General features: G+C 50.6%; 7 protein-coding genes across 7 annotated transcripts; 3 read left to right on the top strand and 4 right to left on the bottom strand.

The window, feature by feature from the left end:
• Positions 1–241: 241 nt before the first annotated feature.
• Positions 242–1,009, bottom strand: HRG_00993 (UPF0132 domain-containing protein; the record flags this gene model as incomplete). Its single annotated transcript, XM_044859464.1, has 4 exons — positions 242–296; positions 366–527; positions 633–786; positions 847–1,009. The coding sequence occupies 4 exons, from the start codon at positions 1,007–1,009 to the stop codon at positions 242–244; spliced, it is 534 nt and encodes a 177-aa protein (XP_044725864.1).
• Positions 1,010–1,779: 770 nt separating this feature from the next.
• Positions 1,780–2,775, bottom strand: HRG_00992 (uncharacterized protein; the record flags this gene model as incomplete). Its single annotated transcript, XM_044859463.1, has 1 exon — positions 1,780–2,775. One exon carries the CDS (start codon positions 2,773–2,775, stop codon positions 1,780–1,782), a length of 996 nt encoding a protein of 331 aa, XP_044725863.1.
• Positions 2,776–3,652: 877 nt separating this feature from the next.
• HRG_00991 (ATPase family associated with various cellular activities (AAA) domain-containing protein) lies at positions 3,653–5,266 on the top strand (the record flags this gene model as incomplete). Its single annotated transcript, XM_044859462.1, has 5 exons — positions 3,653–3,957; positions 4,029–4,102; positions 4,145–4,444; positions 4,546–5,180; positions 5,246–5,266. The coding sequence occupies 5 exons, from the start codon at positions 3,653–3,655 to the stop codon at positions 5,264–5,266; spliced, it is 1,335 nt and encodes a 444-aa protein (XP_044725862.1).
• A 2,014-nt stretch (positions 5,267–7,280) lies between these two features.
• On the top strand, positions 7,281–9,151 carry HRG_00990 (putative stress-responsive nuclear envelope protein; the record flags this gene model as incomplete). The annotated part of the gene is made up of 3 exons (XM_044859461.1): positions 7,281–7,365; positions 7,454–7,816; positions 7,941–9,151. 3 exons carry the CDS (start codon positions 7,281–7,283, stop codon positions 9,149–9,151), a joined length of 1,659 nt encoding a protein of 552 aa, XP_044725861.1.
• An 868-nt stretch (positions 9,152–10,019) lies between these two features.
• HRG_00989 (WD domain, G-beta repeat) lies at positions 10,020–12,339 on the bottom strand (the record flags this gene model as incomplete). Its single annotated transcript, XM_044859460.1, has 2 exons — positions 10,020–11,648; positions 11,707–12,339. The coding sequence occupies 2 exons, from the start codon at positions 12,337–12,339 to the stop codon at positions 10,020–10,022; spliced, it is 2,262 nt and encodes a 753-aa protein (XP_044725860.1).
• An 867-nt stretch (positions 12,340–13,206) lies between these two features.
• On the top strand, positions 13,207–14,580 carry HRG_00988 (amidohydrolase family domain-containing protein; the record flags this gene model as incomplete). The annotated part of the gene is made up of 1 exon (XM_044859459.1): positions 13,207–14,580. One exon carries the CDS (start codon positions 13,207–13,209, stop codon positions 14,578–14,580), a length of 1,374 nt encoding a protein of 457 aa, XP_044725859.1.
• A 6,405-nt stretch (positions 14,581–20,985) lies between these two features.
• Positions 20,986–22,138, bottom strand: HRG_00987 (uncharacterized protein; the record flags this gene model as incomplete). The annotated part of the gene is made up of 3 exons (XM_044859458.1): positions 20,986–21,054; positions 21,318–21,505; positions 22,120–22,138. The coding sequence occupies 3 exons, from the start codon at positions 22,136–22,138 to the stop codon at positions 20,986–20,988; spliced, it is 276 nt and encodes a 91-aa protein (XP_044725858.1).
• Between the last annotated feature and the right edge of the window lie 3,245 nt (positions 22,139–25,383).

Genomic DNA, 25,383 nt, shown 5'->3' with positions numbered 1-25,383 from the left:
TCAGCAACCTCGCGAAGGGTTGGAGTTCAGCACGTGCAGGGTCCCCGGTTGTCTTAGTCTTGAGGGGTATCATGTAATAGCATTTGTTGGCAAGCAGGTCGATCGGGCAAAGTCCTGAGGTGGCCCTCTATTCTAGGAAACACGGGGTATAGGTGTACATTGCAAGGAAGCATGAGCCAGGTCAGCCATATCCCATCCACGGAAAACAAGTTCGTGTCCACGCATATGCGTGTCTGCGTAGCTACTCGTCGTCCAGTATACGGCTGGCTATACTGCCAAAGACGGGTACTTCAAACCTTTGACGACGACTACTGTAAGCATCCGCCCCAGACGCGGGAAGAAAGGGGGGGGAGGGGTGACTCTACCTGTCGAGTATTTCCGCATCTCTGTATGCTCTACGAGTCAGAAGCGCGATGAGCGCAACATCTCCAAGGAAGAGAAGCCAGCTGAGGAACGAGGACCAGGAGAGGATGATGTGAAGTATCAGGGCTGCTGTAAAGAGCAGGGCGGACTGCCAGGCATGGAATCTAGAAGTGGATTGTTTGCTTGTTAGCGACACTGCGCCAATCGATCGGGGAGGGCATGGGATGAGCGCCGTCCAAGTCGGACAAGACGAGTGAATGCTGTCTAACCTGACGTAGTCGCTGTTGCGCTCCAAAATGAGGAGGATGATGGCGCCGAGGGGCGGCAGGGCCAGGTATGCCAAGCAAGCCTCATAGTCGAGACGCAGGCCAAGACTCGTATCGAACTCGCTGACCTGGGCGGGATATACTCCGGGGATTGCGCCTGCCGAGGACGAGGGACCGGCGCCAGACCAGCCGCCAGCTGCCTGGCCGTCGAACCCGCCCCAGGCGCGCTGAGGTTGCGGGTGCTGGAGCGGCGGCGGGCTTCGGGTGGCCCCGGCGGCGGCGTAGGCGTCCAGGGAGGGCCGCGGAGGCGACGCGGGGAACTCGGGCGACGCGACGCGTGAGTGCTCTGGGGGCGACGACTGGTAGGGGGCAAAGTCCATGGCGAGCGGGCGGCGGCGGCGACGGATCACGCCGATGGCATGTCTCGACGAGTCTGCGTGTGTTCGCGGTCTGGCGCCGGGAGTCGGGCGGGCGTGCGCTATGCCGCGATGCGTATCGAAGTCACAGATGTTGGGGCCGGCGACGGAGGCTTGAAAGGAGAAAAGGCGCCGGTTTGCCTGCTGTCGCGGCGGCGGGCAGTGTTGTCTCTTCAGGGTGGAGGATGGGGGGTTGTTCGGGGACAGAGTGAGCTGAAGCACCCTTGCCGATAAGATAAGGCACGTCTCAGTACAGTTCCAACTTCCAAGTAATTACGTATTAAACTCGACAAGTACGTTGTTATTATTAGTGCATGACAATGATTTACCCGTCTGCAATTCTGCCAGATTGAACCCGTTCACTGTCTGGTTCGTCCATCCCTACCCACCTGTACACTCATATGGGGGCATTAAGGTACTGTAATAGGTATGATTCATGCAAAGCGACGACACGCAGGCAAAGGGAACCGAAGTGGAGCTGATATGTTGCTCGAACCGTGGCTGCTGAGCGTCCGACTTCCGCCTGCGAGTTGAAGTCATCTATCTCCTCTGCGCCGCATCCCCGGGGACCCCCCCACCCTGCTGATTTGCTTGCTTGGCCTTTACAGCCACGGTACCACTCATGGATTGAGCCCTCTCGCCTACACAATATTCCAGGCCGGCGATAAACAGGCGCCGTGACGTACAGGCAGACGCTCTGATGCAGGTGTCTGCGGCACTATCTACCAACACCTTTACTTGGCCTCCTCCAACTGGGTTTTCCTCCCCTCCAAGGCAAGCCAGATATTCCGCCCACCACCCTCCAATGCCGTCGTGAGGCCTAGGCCGGCCCCTTGGAGGATGCCCACAAGCTGGCCGCGGAGTCCATCCAGGCCTCCCTGGATGCCGCCGACCCAGTTGATGCCGCTTTGATCAAATGCCCTGCCTTCGATTCGCCCTCCAACAAGCACAATCTTCGCCAGTCCGTTTTGGCATGTCGCGTCGTGGTACCCTGGACACTTCTTCCGCGTCGGCGGCGGGAATTTGCCCGGCACCGGAGCCAACACGCTCAAGGCTGCGGCCAGGTGTGCGGGCGAAACAGCAGGAAGCATAAGTGCCGCCAGAGGTCCGACCATGAGCGGTTCAAGCTGCGTGTAGCTAGACTCGGGCGGTGTGTTGGTCCTGCGGACTGCATCGTACGCAGCCTGCGACAGATCGTGCACGAGCGGTCCCCTCGCCGTTCGTGGGGTGGATGCAAGGGCTCCCGCCGTCTCGGGGCTATAGAATTCCACAATCTTCAAGGCGACGTCAAACATGTTTGTTCTCAAAACTTGAAGCTGTATCCTCGTCGCAAGGTCCAATGGATCGGCGCCGGGCGCCGGACTCGACGCCGGCACAGCGGCAACGGCCCTCTTGAGCTCTCTTCGCACCGCAGCCCACTCCGTAGCCGTCAGATTGCTGTGTTGGAAAAGAAGAATGACGGGGCTGGTCCGCAGCAACGATGTGTAGGTTCTAATCAGCTGGCTTTTCCTCGTCTCGACGGGGCGTGCGCTTGGGGGCTTAGTCGGCGGGGTGAAGTCGGCGGACAACTGACCACCGCCGGCAATGGACTTTGAGGTCGTGGCTTTCCCTGGTAGAGTCGTTGAGAAGTGCTGCCAGCTGGCGATGCCCCATGAGATTCTGCGAGTCGCGCGCTCCGAGGTCAGATGTCGAAGACAAGTCCTCGCGGGGACCGCCAATCTCTGTGCCATTGTGCGGTATAGCAGCCGGAGGGCGATGGAAAATTGCGAGGGGGGATAAGGTGTCTTCAAGCCGAGGCGGTGTCGGCAATCGCCAGCAGAAGGAGATGGTAATGGGGTTCAATGACCCACCGGCGCACCGAGCCACCCTCTAACCCTTTTTAACACCCCTTGCGCTTGAGCTCTTACGCTGCGAGGAGAAAGTACATCAGGACTAAGAAAAGCTGTATAAGGTACCTACTACGTACCACGTACTTAGGAACTTAGGAAATTGATATAAGTATATAATTAGTAGGTATGCCTGAAGAAGATTGGGGGGATATAATTATAACGACGAATGACTTAGTTGGGCAATTAATAATATATACAAGAGAAACTTAACGTCTACATAGAGAATAACAATGGCCCAAGTAACAAATATCAAAAAAACTCTTACCTAGGTAGGTAGGTAGGTAGGTAGGTCCTCCGTACGGAGTAGTGTGCCACATGAATACGATACCTCAGATACCTACCTACCTACCTTACCTTACTAAGGTAAGGTAGGTAATTTGGTTCCTGGGAGCTTTGTGTACAAAATACCGTGTACTTCGTACCCTTGGTCCGGATGCGTGCCATGCCAGCTGCCTAGAAAGCACGCAGGTGCAGGTGCCTCGCATCCTCCACCTCAACGAGTCTCCAAGAGCAACCTCTGTCGTGCGCCTCTCCGTCCAATCTCCATTCTCGCCACCACCTCGGAATCGGCTTTTCAGGGCGCTTTGACATCTCGTGTTGATTTTCCCCCTGCTCTCTTCGGGGCTCTACTCTCTGACCCTGTAGTTGTCCGTTGCCGTCCTCGTCGCTCATCCTTGACGGTCGGTGTCGCCTAAGCTTCGCCCGCCGCCGCATCGCCATGTCGACACTTGAGGAACTCGACGATCTCAACCGCAGAGGAAAGGATGACAAGAAAAGAGGTGGCGCAGATGGCAGGGGCGAGCAGAAAGCGTCGGATAGTGACGAGGTCATGAAGGACAAGGACGAAGACGACATCCTTGACGATGAAATTCTCGGTCTCAGCACCCAAGACATACAAACTCGGAAGCGGCTTCTAGAAAACGACTCCCGGATCATGAAGAGCGAGCTGTCCAGACTGTCGCACGAGAAAGCAGCAATGGGAGAAAAGATTAAGGACAACGTGGACAAGATTGCCAATAACCGGCAAGTAACCTCGCCCAAACTGCACCTTTGCCATCCATGGTCGCAGCAGACCACTAACGCTGAAACTGCAGACAGCTCCCTTACTTGGTCGGGAACGTCGTCGAGCTGCTGGATCTCGACCCCACCGCCGAGTCGTCCGAGGAAGGTGCTAATATCGACTTGGACGCGACCAGAGTGGGCAAATCAGCTGTCATCAAAACCTCTACCCGGCAGACCATATTTCTGCCGCTCATCGGTCTTGTTGACTCCGACAAGCTGAAGCCCGGTGATCTCATTGGTGTCAACAAGGATTCGTACCTCATCCTCGATACCCTGCCTGCCGAATACGACAGCCGGGTCAAAGCCATGGAGGTAGATGAGAAGCCCACAGAGCAGTACACGGACGTGGGAGGGCTGGACAAGCAAATCGAGGAGCTCGTCGAGGCCATTGTATGGCCTATGAAGGAAGCCGATCGATTCAAAAAGATTGGCATTAAAGCCCCCAAAGGTACGCAGGGCACCACTTCCTTATTGTCTCTCATGTTCCTCTGGCGGATCACGAAAGGTCTGATGGCGCATGGTGTTCTGACTGCATGTGGGGACATTTAGGCGCCTTGATGTATGGCCCCCCCGGTACCGGCAAGACTCTTCTTGCGAGGGCGTGTGCCGCGCAAACGGATGCCACGTTTCTCAAGCTCGCCGGACCCCAGCTTGTGCAAATGTTCATTGGCGACGGTGCCAAGCTAGTCCGGGACTGCTTTGCCTTGGCCAAGGAAAAGGCCCCGGCCATCATCTTCATCGACGAGCTGGACGCCGTGGGCACGAAGCGCTTCGACAGCGAGAAGAGCGGTGACCGAGAAGTGCAGCGTACCATGTTGGAGCTACTCAATCAGCTGGACGGCTTCGCATCGGACGACAGGATCAAAGTGTTGGCAGCGACGAACCGAGTTGATGTTCTGGACCCGGCGCTGCTCCGCTCAGGCCGCCTTGATCGCAAGATTGAATTTCCGCTGCCGAACGAGGAAGCACGCGCTCAGATTCTCAAGATTCACTCACGAAAGATGAAGGTGGATCCCGGAGTTAACTGGGGTGAGCTGGCGCGCAGCACCGATGAATTCGGAGGGGCCATGTTGAAGGCCGTGTGCGTCGAGGCAGGCATGATAGCGCTGCGGTCTGGGAAGAACAAGATTGGCCACGAGCACTACGTGGACGCCATTGCCGAGGTGCAAGCCAAGAAGAAGGATGTAAGTGATGCCCCTTGGCGACGGACTGGTGACGACGAGCGAGCCGAACTAACCACGCTGCGTAGACGGTCAACTTTTACGCGTAATGGTGTTGCACCGCAACTAGGTAGGAGGCTACAGGGTGCCGTCGTGACGGCGGCACGGGATACAACAACGGGCGTTGATACATACATAGAGAAGCATCTATTAGCAAGGTCGCCCCTGGAGTGAGATGCGGTTCGCCTAAGCCACGCGCAACAGCTTCCTAGCCGCATCAAGGGCCGAAAACAAGCCCTTTTTGCGCTGTCGCGGGAGTTTCCGTGAGGCGACAGCTACGTGTGCACGGGGTGGTGGCCATGAGTTCGCCTGGGGTACCGGGGGACTAGCCCCGGTGATTGCATCGGCGGTGCATGATGAATGGTGCTCCCTCTGGACATGTGCTTATGCAACACGGACTGCCCATTGCGGTCTCGTCGAGCATTGCAAGTAGGACCGCAGCTGCAATTTCACGAAGGCGTGACGTGACAACTAGCAGGATGCGGAGTGGATTGATCGCGATCAGTCAGTCAAGCCCCGGATGTTTTGCTCCAGAACGCCAAACTGGCGTAGTGATGTCATCATGTACCGTCCCCGGCAGGCAAGTGCACTGCTGCCAGGTACCTAGATAGGTGAGCAAATACATCACGTTGTGCGCGATTCTGCTCCTGTGCAAGAGTCTTTCATAATTTCTTCATGTATGTAGGTATGTTGCACGGAGTGCAAGTGCTCGCTCCTGTTCGCGTTCATCACTGCGTCTGCGCGGCGACGGAGCTTTCCCAAACTGCTTTACGTCATAGTAAAACGAGCTCAAGCTCCCGCCCCATCAAGCCAGGGTGGATATCGACTTCTTATGGCTCAACGTGCACTTGGGAGTACCTTTGATAGGAAGATACCTCGACCGGGAGGGGGGGAGGGGGTGATAGACAGGGGGTGTGAGAGCGATTGGGGTGGCGATAGCCATTGCCTCGCCCCAAGCTGGTGGCCTGTCAACAGCCAGCAGTTTTTCCCTGGCAAAAGGCTTTCCTGTCTACAGTTATTGCGACTTCCGTGAGAGAGAGACAAAACGAAGCGTCTGACAGAAAGAGACGTGAGGCGCGCGCAGTGCGCGGCAACAAGGAACTAGCAACAAGCAAGAATTACACGCATCTACAAATTGAACTCACGCCTATGAGGACTACAGGTGCTGTCTACAAGATCTACCGTTTGACCAAACGGTCTACTGAATTGAAAAAGAAGCTGCGTTTATCTCTATAAGGGCAGTTGCGCTACTTGGTAGGCGCAAGGGCAAGAGAAAGCACCTTCCGCCGTGGGCGACAGTCACGGCGGGAAAGAACTTATCAATCTCAGCAGCTCGTCAATGCCAACAGCTTTTCAAGGTCCTAATAGATGGCAGCGATTGCTGAAAGACGGCAGAGACTGCTGATAGAAGGTAGAGACTAGAGAGTACTGTAGAGACCCAGTAGCTCTCGAAGGCGCCAATAGCTCTTAAAGCTGACGGCAGCTTTTGGCCAGAAAACAAGATATTTTCTCTTATTCTGGTAAGTGACATCTCAGAGGACGCAACTGGCAGTCTGCTCTACCTATCCCAAGCTGTCGTCAAGCTTCGCCTAAACAGCTGTTTTGCGCCTCTATTGGCTGTCACACTCTCTACCCAAATCACCCCCCCCCCGCGCGCGTAGGAAGAAAGCACGAATGCTCCAAGTAGCGTACTTTGTACACTCTCTGAGGATGTACTAGCAGGCAAGTACCTGAACGAGCATGTGCTTCGCTTGCTGCAAGGCCTGAAGCAACTAGTGACGTGATGGATCAGCTCCCCAGTCCACCTCTTCCTCTCCTCCTTCTTCCAGCCAACTCTTCCTCACATTTCTGTTCCCTTTCCCTTCCATTTCCTACATCCTCTCCCGCAACTGTGCATCAACGCAGACTTCACTTTCGCACTTCTTGCCCTCTCAACGCGCTAAACTTAATTCCACATCAACCTTATTTCTGCTCTGCTGTCTGCCGCCTCTCTTCAGTATCCGAGCCCGACGTCGATAGAGCGTTCTCCAGCATTCGCGGCCCTTCCGCCTCTGCTGCAGCATCATGAGGCATCTCACGGTGATTCTGACGGCTCTTGTCGCCGCTTCTGCCACCGTCGCCAGCAGCTGGTTTCCCGGCACAAAGGCTGGTACGTACATGAGCCACCCCTTGTTTCAGTGCCGTTTGCTTGCGTACCCCACGACTCGCTCTTCCAGCTAACCGCATACTCTGTATAGCTTACAACAAGTGGCACGAGTCGGAGCTCGAACGCTGGCTCTCTGACCATGACGTCCCGTATCCCACGGCGGCTGATCGTGCCGATTTGGAGGCGCTTGTCGACAAAAACTGGAACGATTACATCGTCGAACCTTACAAGAAATGGGACACGGCTCAACTGAGCAACTTCATCCATGCCAAGGGCAAAGAGGCGACCGCCGAGGCCGACGAGACCAAGGACAGCCTCGTCGCTCAGGTCAAGGCCAGCTGGTACGAAACGGACGATAATGCTCGCCAGGCCTGGGCCAGTGTCAAAGACTGGATCTTTGACAGTTGGACTGAAAGCCAGCTCAAGGCCTTCTGCGACAAGAACAACATTCCTGGTGCGTTTTCCCGGGCTTTTCAAGCTCAATTCACCCCGTCTTCTAAGGCACCCCATATGCCCATTCATTTGCAGACGCGGACGTCCTTGCATACCTGCTAACTGCCCAAATTGCCCCCTTGCAGTCCCTCAGCCACGTCATCGAGATACTCTCCTCCAAAAGGCTCGCTCTGGTTATGAAACAACCGCGAAGAAGCTGGGCGAGACTGCTGCTTATCCGGGCAACTGGCTCTACACGGCCTGGTCCGAGTCTGATCTCAAGTCTTGGCTCGACACCAATGGGTTCCCGGTCCCTCAGCCATCAACACGAGACAAGCTCGTCGCCGCGGTGCGCCGGAATTCTCGGCTTGCCTATCTCAAGGCCCAGAGAGACGCTGCCAGCGCGACTGCCAGTGCCCAAGCCGCGTACTCGACGCTGACTGACATGATCATTGATGCCTGGGGCGAATCTCAACTAAAGGAGTTTTGTGACAAGAATGGCATTCCCGTCCCACAGGGTACTCGGGCCAACGAACTCCGCGCCCTCGTTCGCAAGAACCGCGCCGAGATCCTTGGCGATACTGCTGGCGCCAGTGCATCTTCAGCCTTCGGTGCCGCCACATCCAAGGCCAGCAACCAGTTCGCCAAGGCTTCGGATGATGCTTCGCTGGCGGCCCAGGATGCGTTCAACCAGGCAGTGGGAGCATGGTCCGAGAGTCGCCTGAAGGCCTACCTCGATTCTCGTGGCGTTCCCGTTCCCCAGATGTCCAATGTGGACGAGCTTCGGGCGCTTGTCCGCAAGAATTCCCACAAGGCTTGGACGGGCGGCAATGCCTGGACCTTTGATGACTTGTCACGCAAAAGTTTGAAGAATTACTTGGCCAAGAACGGGGATGCGGCAGCCAAGGCTGCGGCTGAGAAGAAGGATGCTTCTCGTGACGAGCTGCTTAGCGTGGCACACTCGGCTTACTCGTCGGCTTCGACCGCAGGCGGGGCCGGCTTTGCTTCCATGACGAGCGCCATCGCAGCGGCCACTGGAACTGCTAAGACGGATACTTTCGATGCTTGGTCGGACACCGACCTCAAGGCATATCTCGACAGCTATGGCGTCCCTGTTCCCCAGGGATCCAAGGTCGAGGAGTTGAAGGCTTTGGCCCGCAAACACTCGACGTACTTCAAATATGGCACATCGTCTCCTGGCGGAACGCTCTTCGCTAAGCTCGAGGAGACGGCCAAGGATAGCTGGAAATGGGTTGCTCAGCAGCTCAATCTGGGTAACCAAGCGGCTCAGGACAAGGCAGCCGAAGCCGAAGCAGCAGCCAAGGCTAAAGCTAAAGAGGCCAGGGAGGAGCTGTAAGTGCATGGACGACGGTTTGGTAGTATTCTCCGCTGGTCTCCACGTTGAAATCGTGACAGTTATGGGGAACAGTCAAAAAACGTGCTTTGTGCATGACGTTATCGACCAACGATGTCTATGAAGCTATGACTGGGGCAGAGCAGAGTTTGACGCTTCGGGATGCGGTACACCAGGGAAAGTGACTCTTTAGTCTAGTTTACAGTTGCTTCTTTGCGGCGCATTTGGCAAACTATCGGCCTTGGCTGGATGTCGTGTGCCTTAAAGTTGGGCGTGCAACCAGTTCTTTTTGGCGAGGTGAATTGGGTCCGTGGTTGGCGTCGTTGTGCAACATGTGCGCTCTCCGACCAACTACGCCGGGCCTCAATCAGGCTACGAGACAGTCAAGCAGCGCAATAAGATGCTGAGGGGCAGAAACGGCTGTATGTGCATCATGGCAAGAAAAACACTACATGATAACCCAAGCAAGAATTTTGTCGTTCCGCGATTTCTGCCTAGTGTTTTGACATACATATCTGTATTGACCCAACGAGCCAATGTCTTATTCGAGGCCTTCACCGGGCGCCTCAGCACAACTCCGGCAGTCAGGGGCCTGTCTCTGTGCTGAAAAGCCGCGCTCGCCTCAATCAATGGTCTGTGCTTGTGGTTGAGATGACTCCACCGGTTGACCAGACCGAGGCCATTGGTAAGCAGTCGCAGTATCCTCGTGAAAATGAAACATGGCTCAACATGCATGGCGAGGTCATCCGTGCCTAGAATCACGGGGGCTCCGACGCACCAAGGCTGGCCCGCAAGCCCGAGGGCGAGTTGAGATGGCCCCAACTCGGCCATTGTTCATGTCGAGTTTCATGACGCGCTAGACGACAGACTCTTACGCCCACAGCCTACAGGTTCCGTCCGCTCCTGCGCTCAAGCACCATGGGTGCCGAGGGTGCCAGTCCACGTCCATGACTCCAATCTTGTTGACGACCGTGTGGCCCCGGAGCATCTTGACGGGCACAATGGTGGCGCTTTCCATCAAATCACTGACGACCTTGCCGTGGAATATCTGCAACGTCCCATCATCGCTGGCGTCGGCGAACAGCGGCAAGCCCCTGTGATATTTGACTGCTCGGATTGCCTCGGTGTGGAATCTCATGGTCTTGTACGGTCGGCTTGACAGGTCCAGGTCGTGCCACAGCAGCCTTCGGTCATACGACCCGGCAATCAAGTTGTCCCCCCCCGGATGGACGTCAAAAGACGAAATCCAGCGAGCCCCTGGTTGTATCACCTTGACAAGCTCCTGCCTCTGCAGGTCGTAACACCGGATCATGCGCTGCGTGGCGACGAAGAGGAGCGGCCGTGAGGGATGAAATTGGGCGGTCTGGGCGAGTCCAGGCAGCCGGCGAAAAGGAATTTGGCTTAGATGTCTTGAGAGCGTATGAATGGTGACGGAGCTCCGTTGCCCGGTTGGTGAGACGGTGCAGAGGAAGTCGCCGCGTCGGTGCCAGCTCAACGTCTTGATCGGCGTCCTCACCGTGGCCTTGATAAGCACGCCAGCCTCTTCAAGCTTGGAGCCTGGCCGAGACCATCGTGCCGGCGGTTCTCGTTGCGCACCGTTGTGGACGGCGAGCGATTGGGCGCCATTAGCTGCATAGCCGAAACCAGCATCTAGAACGTCGCGGCTCGACTTCTGAACCAAGTCGCTGCACAGAGGCGGCACCATGAAGAACAAATCCTCTCCGGTGGCGGCGGCAAGAACAAACGTGTCCTTGTTGGGTCGCCAGCGAACGACGTTGACCGGTTCTTCAGAGGCAAGCCTGACGGTCCAGTCCTGATGTCCGTTGAGCGCCCACACACGGACAGTGCCATCATCGCCACCAGATGCAAGCCATTCTCCGTCGGGGCTAAACGCGATCGAGCGCACTCGCCCATCATGTCCCCTGAATATGGTTTGGCACATTGTTGGGAATGGTTTGAGCTCTTCTGGGCGGGGGAGCTTGGGAAGCAACGAGTTGGGGTCAATGTTCAGCCTGTTCTTGCGGATCCTCGGGGCTAGGTAAAGATCCAGACACCTCTCAAACCTCTCCTTGACGAACCCAGCATAGCCAGGCACTTTGCGCAGGGAGTCAAATTTGGCTGGGAGATAGTCTTTTTCGCGATCTTCAGCATCCGTGTTCTCCCAAGCTAGTCTTTCCTCGGCGGTTGGCAGGTATTCCGGAGGCGGGTTGTAGCTGAGATCGTATCCAGGAGGTGCCAGCTTGGGGGCAGGAATGCTCATCACATGGGGCTCTTGGGGTTCTTGGTTGGCCCAAATGTCGTAGCAAGATCCCCTTTCCTGCTCTTCCTTGTCGCCGGTCTCGGGGGGTTTGTAGGGCAGGATGCGCCCATCTTTGATGGCCCGCACAAGCTGCGCTACGCGCTTAGCCTCATGCTTGGATGGAACAAACCTGCGCTTTGGTTCTGGCGCCGCACTCAAAGGCATTTTCTCTTCGGTGCTGGTGAAGTAGGGGACCAATTCCTGGATGCATGTCAGCAAAATACACTGCCTGGTAACAAAGAACCGCATAGGAGCGTACGGGATAGGGGTCGTAGCCGTCCTCGGGCACCTCGCCGGTTTGCAGTCGCCGGAGCAGCTCCAGTTCGTCTTGGGTAAGATTCAGTGGCTTGCCGGTCTGGGGATCTGTCAGGCCAGTCCAGCCCTTGGGCAGCTCGATGCTGTCCAACAAGGCGTCGAGAGCCTCGCCAGTAGCGGGGCGCATGATTTTCTTGCCGTTGATGTCGTACCCAATGTGAGGGTACGAGTCGTAAAACGAGAGCGGAATGTCTCCAATGGTGTTGACGGGCTCCTGCGCGTCTGAGTCGTCGCTGTCGTAAATGGGATCGATCTCTTTGTACTCGTACCGCTCGCCCCCGTTGGCGTCAGCGACAATGCGATACGTAGGGCGGCTCATGACTGAGTGGCTGGCATCTACGCCCTTGTCGTCGCCAGAGTGTTCGAGCTCATCCTCGCTGGAGGCACTGTGCCCGTCCCAGTCGCTGCCTTCCAGGTTGGATTCCTCTTCACTGGAGCTGGGAAGCTCATCCTCCGATCCGTCATCGCTCTGCGAAAGGATGCCTTCCAGGACGTCGCCATCGAATTCGTCGCTATCGGAGACATGCGCGACTGCGGCAAGGCTTTTCCGCTTGCGAGAAGATTGGGGGCGACTCATTGAGAGCGATTTCAATCTGGATGTTGTGACTAGAAGCGAAAAAGTCGGGATCGCGCACACCCGGAGCGCAGCGAAATAAAGAATTAAACCGTACTGGCAGATTTGTCTGGCTGAGGAGGTTTAGCACAATCTTCTTCTCAAAATACGATCACCGCCGTTTTTTTTTTCTTTTACATACCTGTATAGATCCTTATCTTATCCCGCGGGGTCAATCCTCTCATTAGGTAAGCAGTTATGCATCTTCCACTGTGCTCTCAAGCCACTGCTTAGGAGCAAAGAACAATCGATAGCCTCCACCGACAAATTCCTACGCAATTAAGGGCTATTGTCGGAGGATCAACCGCTGACATTGTCTCAAAGCGTGTCGTCGACACCTACTGAAGAATCTTTGCGAGGTCTGGAACGAGAGAAGGCACCGGTACAGCTCCCTTGAGCGACGCGATGGAATGGGGATTATTCTCCGACATGAGTATTTCCAGCGTTGCAAGTAGACTGAAATAACTGCAGCCGTCTGAGGCGTAGCGGTGTATTGCAGAGGGCGTCAACTACCTACTGATGCAGCGCGCGAACAGAAACGCGAGGCGGCCCAATATGGAAACAACGGCCTGTCAGATACGACCTGGTGTTGTCATGCTGACGTACTGACGGCCGATTTGCGTCGGGAGAGTCCGTCTCCCCGCCTGATTGACGCGCCCGCTCCCAAGGTTGCACACTCCGCCGCGGTATAACGACCTGGATTGCCATCACATCACGCGAACGCCCTTAGGAAACGAACGCTGAATCAGTCACCTCTCTACCCAAAAGCAGGGCGAAGTCTAGAGAGAAAAAGGGCGGAGAATTTCCAGGAAAAGCAGCGCTACATCCGCCATGGCCGGAAAGAATCAGGATCGATTGCAAGCGATTTATGGCGTCGTCGCCCATTCGGCTAGCCAGACAGAAGTAAAGGTCTTGGACAGTGCTCTCATCGTGGTTGACTCGGCCGGTCGAATCGTGGCGCTGGAAGCCGACTTGCCAAGGGCCGATATTGCCTGGAAACTGGCGGAGCTGAACCTCGACCAATGCCCCGTCAGGGAGCTTTCCCGCGAGCAGTTTCTCATCCCAGGCTTCGTCGACACCCACAATCACGCTCCTCAGTGGATGCACCGCGGCTTAGGTCAGGGCATGCAAATCCTCGACTGGTTGTCCAAGATTGCCTTTCCGAACGAGGCCCGGCTAAAGGACACGGCTTATGCCAGGAAAGCGTACAATGCCGTCGTGACGGGGATGCTCAGGCAAGGCGTCACCACGGCAAGCTACTACGGATCACTGCATGGTGAAGCCACGGAAATACTGGCTGACATCTGTCTTGACAAAGGCCAGAGGGCGCTCGTGGGCAAGTGCAACATGAACAGAAACTCGCCTGATTACTACCGCGACGCAAGTGTGGACGAGTCCCTGCGAGTCACAAGAGACTGCATTGCCCACATCAAGAGCATCGACCCCGAGGGCAAGCTGGTGCGACCAGTGTTGACACCTCGCTTTGCCATCTCCTGCGAGGAGTCGCTTCTGGCTGGACTCGGCGAGTTGGCTGCGGAGAACCCCGGCATGGCCATTCAGACGCACTTCAACGAGTCCGAGCAGGAAACGTCGACCACTCTGTCACTTTTCCCGGGCTTTGCGAATGAGGCGGACCTCTACGCTCACTACGGTCTGCTCACCCCCCACTCCATCCTCGCCCACTGCACCCTCATGACGCCGTACGAGATGCAACGCTTGCAGGGTCTTGGTTGTGGCATTGCGCACTGCCCGACCGCCAACATGACCGTGGGAGGGGGTTTCATGGCGGCTCCTGTGCACGAGTTCCTCGAGCGCGGTATCGATGTTGGCCTGGGGACTGACTCTGGAGGCGGCTACTCCCCGTCCATCCTAAACGCCATGCGTCATGCACTAGTGGCCTCTTTTGCCCGCGATTTCATCTATGCTAAGAACGGGGATGCTTCGTTGTCGCTCGACCAGGTCTTCCACATGGCCACCATCGGGGGGGCGCGTGTGGTTGGATTTGGGGACGAGATCGGTGATTTTACCATTGGGAAGCAGTTCGATGCGCTGCTAGTAGACATGGGCACTTTGCGAGGCGGCGTGGCCACTCCCCTGCAGCCCGAGGACTCCTCTAGGACCATGTTCGATAAATTCATTATGACAGGAGACGATCGGAATATAGTGGCTGTGTTCACCCAGGGGAGAGAGGTTTTTACTTCTTAATATAGTTCGGCTCGCAGGCTGTTCCACGTAAAGAGGGAATTAAACGCTTGCTTAAAAAATATTAGGGGACTAAAGCGGTATCTTTTTTTTATTACTCGCATGCAGCCTCTAGGGCCATAGCAAGGCTAATAGGGGCCTATGCCTCTATTAGTAGTCCTAGCTAGCTATAGGGCCCGGGGGCTTATAACTAATTAGGGAAAGTATAGCTATAAAAATAAAGATAAAGGAAAGGTTAATTTAGTTCCTCCTACGTAGTGTTTTTCCCCTTTAATAGCCCTAGGGCCCTTAGGTTACTCCTTTTTAAGATAAGTATTACTATTTATATAATAGTATATTACTATTTATATACTTAACCTATTTTTAAGATATATACTAAAGCTAGCCTACCCTACCTATTTATACCGCGCGTACTTAGTAAGTACCTATACTACCTAAATACTTATACTTATACTTACGCCCGCTTATATATATATATAGCCTATATATATAACCTATATTATTATTATTATTAAGATTATACTAGGGACCTAGCTAAAGGTATCTAGAACTTTAATATTAAATAAGAAGGAAAAACTAAAGTACTTAAGAGGAAACCCTCCCTTCTTTTAATATAGGTCTATCTTAAACGAGGTTATAGTAGTAGTATATAGGAAATTTACGCTAGCTATTATAGGCTTCTCCCGCATATTTATATTTTAGCGTAGGCCCTCTTAGGCTATAGCCGCTAGACTTAAAAATACTTATAGGTATTTACTTATAGGCTACTTATTATAAGAGTCTTTAACTATTATAGGTAATAGGCTTAGGCCGCGGCCTAAGCTATATAGTCACGTACGGAGGGCCGGATCCTATAAGTATAGGGGCGGGCTAGCCGCGCATAGAAGAGCTCTATATAGCTTATTAATATTATCCTATAAACGGCACCTACGTATACGCCTCTGCCTACTCCGTGATAGTATAAGCTATTAACTAATAGATTTAATAGATATCTCCCCGGAAAGGGTGCCGCTTCCCTAAGGGAGCACCCCGCTACCCCCTAGGCGGATAGGAAGTATTATAGCTATCCTAGAAGCGATTAGAAGCGCGACGGCTAGCGAGAAGAACGAGGTTCTCGCTATACTAAGGGAGCCGTCTACGAGACTAGCGTTAACCCCTACGACCTTAGCAACACCGGTTACGGCGGCGGCACTACTAATACGGAAGCCGCTTCCCTAGCCGACTTAAGACGGTAAGCCTAAGTCCTTCTACTTCTTCCTTAGCCGGCTATAGACGAAGTTTATAATAGACGAGAAATAGGGCCTAAACGGCTATCGTAATATAGCGTAGTATTCGCTCCTCTATATGCTACCGGAGCCCTAGATATAGCAGATCTCCGGATTCTAGGATAAGGGCGGCCCTAGAGGTAAACGCGACCTATAGGACTTCTTCTAATACCTTATATATACGTTCGGCAACGTATAGAAGTAGGAGAAGGCGTAGGATAGGCTATAGACCCTTAAGTAGAGGGACGGGTAAACCTTTAGCGAATTCCTCCCTAACTTTAAAGAGACGCTCTTACGAGTAGCGGGAACCACGGTATAGGAAGATAGCGCGAAGCTTATATAGTTACGGAACTCGATTACGCCGGCCTTATAGGAGCTACTTATCCCCGTAATTATACCTACTAACTACGGCGAGTATATAAGCCGGTTAATAAAGGTAGTATAGGGCTATAAGTAGACGCCGCGTTTCTAGAAGCTTCGTAAGCGTACGCCGTATAGCGGTAACGGGATTACCGCCCCTCTATAAGAGGAATAGCCGACTATCGATACTAATAGAGATACCCTAATATCGGCTACCTATATAGACCGAGCTAAACGCGGTAGGAAGTTATCTTCGAATATCCCCTATACTATCCCGCTCTTTAAGTAGCGGGCGAAGTAGGTAATAAGCGAGGAAATTAGGAAAAGGAAGGCTAACGGCCGCTGCCTACGTTACGGCGCGTCTATATACTTTATATTAAAATGCCCCTTCCTTTTAGCTAAGCGGCCTATAGTAGTTTAAGTAGCGAAGATAGAACCGCTCCTTACCTTAGACGACGAAGAGGACTCCGCTCCCTTAGGCCTAGAGGAAAAAGAGTAGCTCCGGAGTAAAGATAGGCTCTAGAGCTCTAATTACTAATACTAGTAAAGGAGAAGGAGGAATTATCCGCTTATATAGAAGAGGAGCCTACTTTAATATAGGTTATAGTTAATAACTCCTTACCTATCGCCGCCCTTATAGATAAGGGCTACTAGTACTACGCCGTAGTTAACGAGGCGCTTATATAAGAGATATAAGTGCTAGTAGAAAAGATCGCCTTAAGGCGAGTAAAGGGCGCCTTAGGCGCGATAGAGGGTACGGTAATTAGGGGTATTATATAGCTAGCTATAAAGGTCGATAGTTACTATAAGCTTATCGTAGCCTATATAATCCCCTAACTAGAGTTTCCCTTAATCCTCGGGAAACCTTAGTTATTATATATAGAGTTATACTTAGTTCTATACTAAAAGAAGCTATAGTTTAGGCCTATATAACGGTAGGTCCGCTATAACGACGGTTCTATAGGCATAGGACTAAGCGTATAAGCTTTATACTTAGTATAAGAAGTCCTTACCTCTATCTTTATAAGAACCGTGCGACGGTTAGAGCGGGAGGAAGGCCGGGCAGCGGCTAATATAGCGGTCTACGTAGTTAGCTTAGCGGATATCGATAAGGCCCTCTAGGCGAAGAAGCCGAAGTCGCCCTCTAAGCTATAGTAGTAGATACCGGAGCGCTTTTACGACCTCCTACCGCTATTTAAGTCCTAGGAAGCGGATAAGCTTAACTTATATAAGCTAGGGGTAGACTATAAGATCGTACTCTATACTAATAAGAAGGGGTAGGAACTGCCTATACCGTTTAGACCGCTATATAGTATATTATACGCGGAACTGCTAGTACTAAAGAAGACGCTAAGGGACCTTTTAAATAAGGGTTTTATTTAAGTAAGTAGCTCCGAAGTAAGAGCGCCGGTCCTATTTATATATAAACTAAGGGGCGGGATATAGTTCTATTACGACTATAGGGCTCTAAACGTAATTATAAAGCTAGACCGCTACCCCTTACCCTTAATCTTAGATACGCTTTATAACCTTTTAAAGGCAAAGTAGTTTATAAAGCTAGATATAAAATAGGCGTTATATAAGGTATAGATCTTAGAGGGTAATAAGTAAAAGACAGCGTTTTATATACGCTATAGCTTATTCGAGTAGCTTATAACGCCCTTCGGCCTCTTAAGAGCGCCCGCTACCTTCTAGCATTATATTAATAACGTGCTTTAGGACTTCCTCGATAAGTTCGCCTCTATATATATAGATAATATCCTTATCTATATAAGCGGCTCCTACGAGGACTATATATAGAAAGTATAGAAGGTCTTAGAGCGCCTTTAACTTTATAGGCTCTACCTTAACCTAGATAAGTGCGAATTTAGGGTTAAGAGGGTTAAGTACCTAGGCTTTATTATCTATACTAGCATAGGTATATAGGCGGATCCTATAAAGATCTAGGCGATTTAGGACTAGGCTGCCCTAACTACGTAGATAGGCGTATAGAGCTTCCTTAGGTTCGCGAACTATTATAAGATATTTATTAAGGGCTTCTCCTATATTATAATGCCCTTAAACGAGATTACCGGAAAGCGGACCGCCTTTCGCTAGGGGCCTATATAGGAAGGAGCGTTCTATACGCTTAAGGACCTATTCTCTTAAGCCCTAGTACTACTCTAGTAGGACTTCGACCGGTCTACGTTAGTTAAAGCGGACTATAGCGGCTAAGCACTTAGAGGAACGCTCTCTTAGGAGGTAAACGGGCGGAAGTAACTAGTAGCGTTCTACTCCTATAAGCTAACCTTAGTAAAGTAGAATTACGCTATTTACGATAAGGAGATACTAGCGATTATTAGCTACCTTAAGTAATAGTAAGCGGAGCTCTAGAGCTATAAGAGCTTCGAGGTTCTTATAGACTATAGGAACCTTAAGTACTTATAACTCGCTAGCACCTCTCAGAGTAGTAAGCCCGCTAGGCGGAGTATCTCTTATACTTTAACTTCTCGATTAAGTACCGGCTAGGGCGGGACTCCGTAGTCCTAGATACGCTTTCCTAGAGGGATTAGGACCGGCCGACGGGAGCGGATATCGAGGCCTAGGATCTATAGCTTATCCCGTAAGAAGCGCTACGGACTTATATAGGAGCTTCCTTAGTAAAGGAAGGCGCGGCGCTAATAGATAAGCCTTCCCTTATACCTTCGCCTCGGCCTAGCAAGGAGGGATAGACCGGCCTAGGGGCGCGTACAGCGCGGGTATTCTAAGATAAGGTCCTCTAGCGCTTATAGGATAGGATATCGTCTCTAGACCGTACCTACGAGAGCGTGCGCCGCGCCGTTAAGTCTAGCGCTCGACGCCTCGATTTAAAGCTAAAGCTAAAGGTATAAGTAGCCGACTATTATATCGACTTATAGGGGCACCTACGTTAGCGGGGGAGACTATAGGTGCCGGGCGCGCTATATACTATAGAAGCTAGGGAGAAGGATAGACCGCCGGAGCTAGACGAACGGAACGAGCTCTAAGGGAAGCTAGTCTAGCTCGTCTATAACTCTAGTATTATAGGCTACCTAGGTAGGCAGGGCATAGTAGTAGGCCTCGCGAGGGATTTCTACTAGCCCCTCCTATAGCACTACGTTCGCCGCTTCCTCTATAACTACGATATCTACGGCCGTACTAAGATTTAAAGGGCGTAGCTTAAGGGGCTACTTAAGTAGCTTCCGGTACCCGACCAGTTCTATATATATATATAGATAGACTTTATAACGGACCTCCTACTTATAGAGGGCGGTAACCGCTATATATAGGTAATTAAGGACCGACTTAGTAAGTCTATAGTATTAAAGCCAATACTATCTATAGATATAGAGTCTTATATAAAGCGCTTCCTATAGTACTAGGCCCGCTCGTATAGCTAGCTAGCCTCTATTATAAGTAATAAGGGATCGAATTAAACTAGCCGCTTTTAGTAGCACCTATACTAGCTACTTTAAATTACGTAGCTACTTAGCACGGTATATTACCTATAAACCGACGGAGGGCCCGAGAGGGTTAACTAAGAGGCATAGGCTTACCTATAGGCCGTCGTAGCCTATAACTAAGTAGACTAAGACCGTTAGCTCCCCGCGGCCTAACTTACGTTAAATAGTAGACTATATACCTTTATTAGGATAGCCCCTTTCTTTATAATATATAGCTTCGAACTACCCTTACTAGTTCCTTTTACTATAGACGTAGTAGCGGAGTAGTATAGTAATTCGTTACTAGAGGGCTATGCCTCCGCGTTTATATAAAAGCTATAGGAGACTACGGATTATTACTAATCCGCGATAGCCGCCGCGGCGTAAGATTAAGAGCGGTACGCTAATAAGACTAGGGCCCTAGTAGATAGGTTTACGGTAGGAGATAAGGTATAGCTAGACCTCCGTAACTATAGGTCGGCACGGCTAAAAAAGAAGCTTAACTAGCTATACGCGAAGTTTACGGTATAGAGGGTTATTAGCCTATAGGTTATAGAGCTTAATAGTCTCTTAACGGGGGTCTATAATAAGATTAATATAGACCTCTTTTATAGAGCTTCCTTTAACCCGCTGCCCGGATAAGAAGTAGCAGACGCTTAACCGCCTATAATTAAGGTAGAGGGAAAGGACGAGTTCGAGGTTAAAGAGATATAGGCCGCGCGCTAGAAAAAGGTCGGTAGGGGGAAACGCTAGGAGGTCCTCGTTAAGTAGCGCGGGTATCTCGACCCTATATAGGAACCTATATATAAGTTTACGGGAACTATAGCCCTCGATAAGTTTAAAGCCTTATTTAGAACGGTAGATAAGAATAACGGACTAGCGGACTACTAATAGTAGCCTAGGTAAGGACTATAAAGTAGGTATAGCGGAGGGGGCAGTTATAGTAATATAGGCAATATAAGCGCAATAATATAGGCGGAGATAAAAATAGCGTTTATTATAAGGCGGAGCCCTTAGATTACCTAGGCCTATTCCTTATCGTTATTATTATAATTATCTTTATTATCGTTATCCTCGTTAGCCTCCTCCTTCTTATTAGCGGCGGCGGCGGTCTCTAGGGCGCTAAGGCGGCCCTCTAAGCCCGTAAGCTAGTCGGCGGCGGCGGCGGCTCTAGGGGCAAAGGGGCGGCGGCTAGCGGCGGCGGTAGGGGCAGCGGCGGTAGCGGAGGCGGGCACGGCTAAGGGGACCGCCGATAGGGCGATAGAGGTAGTATCCTTAGCGCCGGGTACGTTAAAGGCGAAAATAGGGGAGCGGAGGAGTAGGACTTACTTAGGTATAAGGCCCTATCGCTCGAGGGCGCGGAGGTTACGGTAGGCGGCGGCGGCGGCGGTAAGGCGCTTCTTAGTAGCCCCCTACGCCTGCCCGTGCGAGCCGGCCTTCTAAGCCGACGCCGTAGTAAGTAGGACGGGAGGCGCCGCCTTATAAGCGCGGCCGGCTCGCGCGCACTAGTAGTAGCTGCCGCCGCGGCGGCGCCCGGCCTAGTCGGAGTAGTCGAGCTCCTACAACGTATAACGTATATAGGGGGCCGAGCGGGCGGCGCCGGCCTATACTTAGCGCTTATGCTATAGGAGGTTAGCGGACAACGTTTATTACGCTTACCTAACTACGGACTTACGGGGGTAGCGGAGACGGAGGCGAGGGCTAAGGGGCCGGGCGTTATAGGTAGCGGCGGGGATAGCGTCGTTACCCTAAGGGGCGACGTAAGAGCGAATAGCGTAGTAGAGGCGGCGGCGGCGGCGGTAGGAGCGGTAGCAGCGGCGCGGGCAGGAGCGACGGCAGCGGCGGAGTCGTCGTCGGCCGCGGCTAGCACGGCGTTAACAAACGACTCCGCACGCTCTAAGAAGGAGGAGGTAGGAGAGGGAGAGGCGGATATATCTATCGCGGAAGTTAGCACGACGGAATACGGCCTCCCGCTCTATAAGGCGCGGAACTTACTAGTTAGAGTTATTATTATTATTAGGGCTATTATTACTACTACCGCTACTACTATAAGCATACGTTAATAGAGCGGCCTATATAGCTAGGAACGGACTAACGCCCTAGGTAGAGCGGAACTTACTTATTAATACTACTACTACGGTTAAAGAAGGGAGAGAAGGAAGGGAAGGGGGAAGGGGGGGATGCCGCTTTATATACCCCTTAGTAGAGGATACTACCTAAGGTAGAGGGGACGGGTAACCTAAGGCTTACGTAGGTCCGGACTAGCCGCCGGCTACCTAGGAGCGTATATAATAGGTTATGCCCCTATTTAAACGGCTAGCCGGCCGACGATTATAGAGCTAGGTCCCGGCTGCCCGGGCTAACGGGCGCGGGGATAATAGGGCTAGTAGGGCCGGCCCTATTAACGGGAAAGGGTAGGGAAGAGCCCGCGGCACGGGCCTAATTATACGGGAGCCGTTAATAGGGCAGCGCTATACCGCGCTCGAGGGAGGGCATTATATAAGAGTCTTTAACTATTATAGGTAATAGGCTTAGGCCGCGGCCTAAGCCGTATAGTTACGTATAGAGGGCCGGATCCCGTAAGTATAGGGGCGGGCTAGCTGTATATAGAAGAGCTCTATATAGCTTATTAATATTATCTTACGGACGGTACCTACGTATACGCCTCTACTTACTCTATAATACCTATACCTACCTACGGGCTATTTTAGGGCTACTATAAATACTTAGTAGGTAGGTAAGTTTAAAATAAGTACCTAAAAATATATATAGGTATATTTAAGCTACTTATAGGTATTACCTATTTAGTTTTATTATACTAATTATTTATACTTATCTTAATATAAGGTACCTATAAAATATATATAAGCTATATAGCTAAAAGTAGTATTAAATTAAAAGATAAGATCTTATAGATATTATTTATTCTTTACCTTAACTATCCTTTTAATATTTAAAGTCCTATTATCGCGGTCGAATATTCTCCCTATATTTAGTTCTCTTTATAAAGGAGGCGACTATTGCCTCTATTACTATATAGCCTTTTTACTTTTTCTTATAGCTTTAAACTTATTCTTATTAATAAGAGTTAGTTTCCTCTATCTCTTTTACTTCCCTTATCTCCTCTACTTCCTTTATCTCTTTTACTTCCTTTAACTCCTTTACTTCCCTTAACTTATTATTATATAGTAAAGCAATATTAATTATATTATAATCCTTATTTCTCCCTTACTAGCTTTATATTTATATTTAAAGAAAGTCTATAAAAAGCTTTTATTAAATAATATATATAAGCTATAAGTAAGTATAAAATCTCTTACTTTAATCTTAATCTTCTTTATATAGTATTATAGCCTCTTTATTATAATAAATTCTATTAAAAGGATTCCTATTTCTAGGAGTATAAGATATCTTTAAAGCTATATTAAGCTTATATAGCCGATCGTTATACTCTTTTATAAGGTTAATACTATTATTAATCTTTATATCTTAAAGAAGGATACTATCTTATATATTAAATTAAGACTATAAGATCGATAGTATAAATCTCGCCTTTAAGTTTAAGAGTTTTATCTTAGATTACTAATATATATTAATCTACTAGTAAATACTCTAAGCGCGCTTAAGTATTACGGAGTAGGTAGAGGCGTAGGCTTAAGTACGGTCTATTAAAAGAAGGTTAATAATCTATAAAAGGGAAAAAAAAGAGAAGTATAGGCCTAGGCGTAGAGGCCGCTTATATATAGACTTAGCTTAGACCCTAGTCTAGGCCTATATAGGGTAAAAGCCCTTATATTATACCCCTACCTAGCTTTTAAAGAGGCGCGCCTCTAAATAATACCTAATACTACGCTTAGGGGGACGGAACCCTTACGCGGACTACGTACGCCTAGTCGCGGAAAAAACGTTAGTAAATAACGTATAATACCCTCTTAAGCGAGCTTCTTAGATAGACTATATTATTAGTAGGGGCCGCGCCCTAGGAGTCGGGCTTTAGTACTTCTAGCTAAGGAGTAGAGGTATATAAAACGGCGCGTAGCTAGCTTTAGTAAGCTTATAGTATCCCGCCCCCCTTATATCGGCGTATAGTAGTAGCTCTTAGTACTATAACGTAAGGGACGGTACTTTAGTATATAAGGCTCCGCTCCCTCTTATATAGGGCTATATAGGCACTCCCTTTTACTATAGTTATATTATATTAGCGGCCTTCTTATATCTTAGCCGCCCTTTTAGTCGCTATAGGCATACGTCCTATCTATATAGTAGCTACTACTATATATAAGGGGACGCCGACGAAGCTTATAGAGGCGTTACTAAGAATTTTTTTATTATTATTACTTATATATAGCCTCTAGGGCTATAGCGAGGCTAATAGGGGCCTAGGCCCTTATTAGTAGTCCTAGCTAGCTATAGAGCCCGGGGGCTTATAACTAATTAAGGAAAGGGTAGCTATAAAGGTAAAGATAAAGGAAAGGTTAATTTAGTTCCTCCTATATAGTGTTTTTCCCCCCTAAGGGCCCTAGGGCCCCTAGGTTACTCTTTTTCGAGCTACTTAGCTATTCCTATCTCTATTTTAGCTAAGAAGGTTAGAAGGGCTTCCCTTCCTTCCTTAGTGCTATAGAGAAAAGGTAGGCTAAGGGCCTCCTTCTATCCCTTTAAGGCCCGGTAAAGGACCTCTCTTTCCCTCTTATAGTTTAGGCACCTTAGGATAAGGTGCCTAGTTATATACCTTCCTTAGCTAAAGCGGTAGTCGTCTCGGCCTGCCTTATTAACCCTCTTTAAGAAGGATAATAGGAAGCTAGCCCTAAGGAGAAGTTAGTAGTAGGCCGAAAGGGTCGGCCTAGGCCTTCTTATAAGGTCCTTTTCTAGGCTAAAGGCTAAGTAGGGGGTCTTTTAAATAGATATATAGTACTTACCTAAGCCTTTAGCCTTAAGGCCTTTAGCTGCCTTAGTAGCTTAGAAGCCCTTCTAATAATCCTTAGCGGCTTATCGGACCTTTCTTTATAAGTAGCTAATAGAGACTATAGGGGTCCCTTACGTAGGGGCCCCTAGGCCTCTCTTAGCTAGCTAGTTAGCTAGCTTATTACTAAAGATCCCTAGGTAGCTAAGGCACTAGTATAGCCGTATATTATAGAAGGCCTCTAGGCTTATTAAGAGCCTTTTAATATATATAGCGAGGTCTAAGTAGCCCTTAACCTTTTATATAGCGGCTTAGCTATCTATAAAGATATAAGCCTTTATAAGGGGGTTAAGGGGGCTAGACCTTAGAGGCCGAGGCCTCTTAGCTAGGTCCTTTAGGACCCTTAGTATCTCGAATAGCTCTATATCGGCTACTTTAATAAAGGGCCCTAGGTTCTTATAGTACGCCTTACTAGGCCTATTTTCTAGGCCTATCTCGTAAAAGGAGTAGGCGTTAGTCTTTATAAGGGACCCCTTAGGGCACCCCTTAGAGCTATTAGTATAGAAGACTAAGGGCCGTAGCTTAAAGTCTTCTAGGCTAGCTAGGTTAGCTAAGAGGTATTAGTACTACTTCTTAGCTAGAGGCTTAGGGGCCTTTATTATCGTAATAGAGGCCTTAAGCTCTAGAGCCTATAGGGGCTCCTAGCTAGCTTTCCTTCTTTCTAAGCTATAGTTAGGCCCTATAATAGCTACTAGGCCTTTAAGGAGGCAGAAGAGTTACGTATAGGGCCTAATATAGCTTAGGGCTCTTAGGTCGGAGCTTAAGTTAGCGAGGTTATCCC

The sequence above is a fragment of the Hirsutella rhossiliensis genome, assembly GCF_020360975.1.
Source record: "Hirsutella rhossiliensis strain HR02 chromosome Unknown scaffold00001, whole genome shotgun sequence".
In the NCBI taxonomy this organism is placed as follows: domain Eukaryota; kingdom Fungi; phylum Ascomycota; class Sordariomycetes; order Hypocreales; family Ophiocordycipitaceae; genus Hirsutella; species Hirsutella rhossiliensis.
The sequence above is the reverse complement of the archived record's forward strand: the minus strand, read 5'-3'. Positions and strand labels throughout refer to the sequence as shown.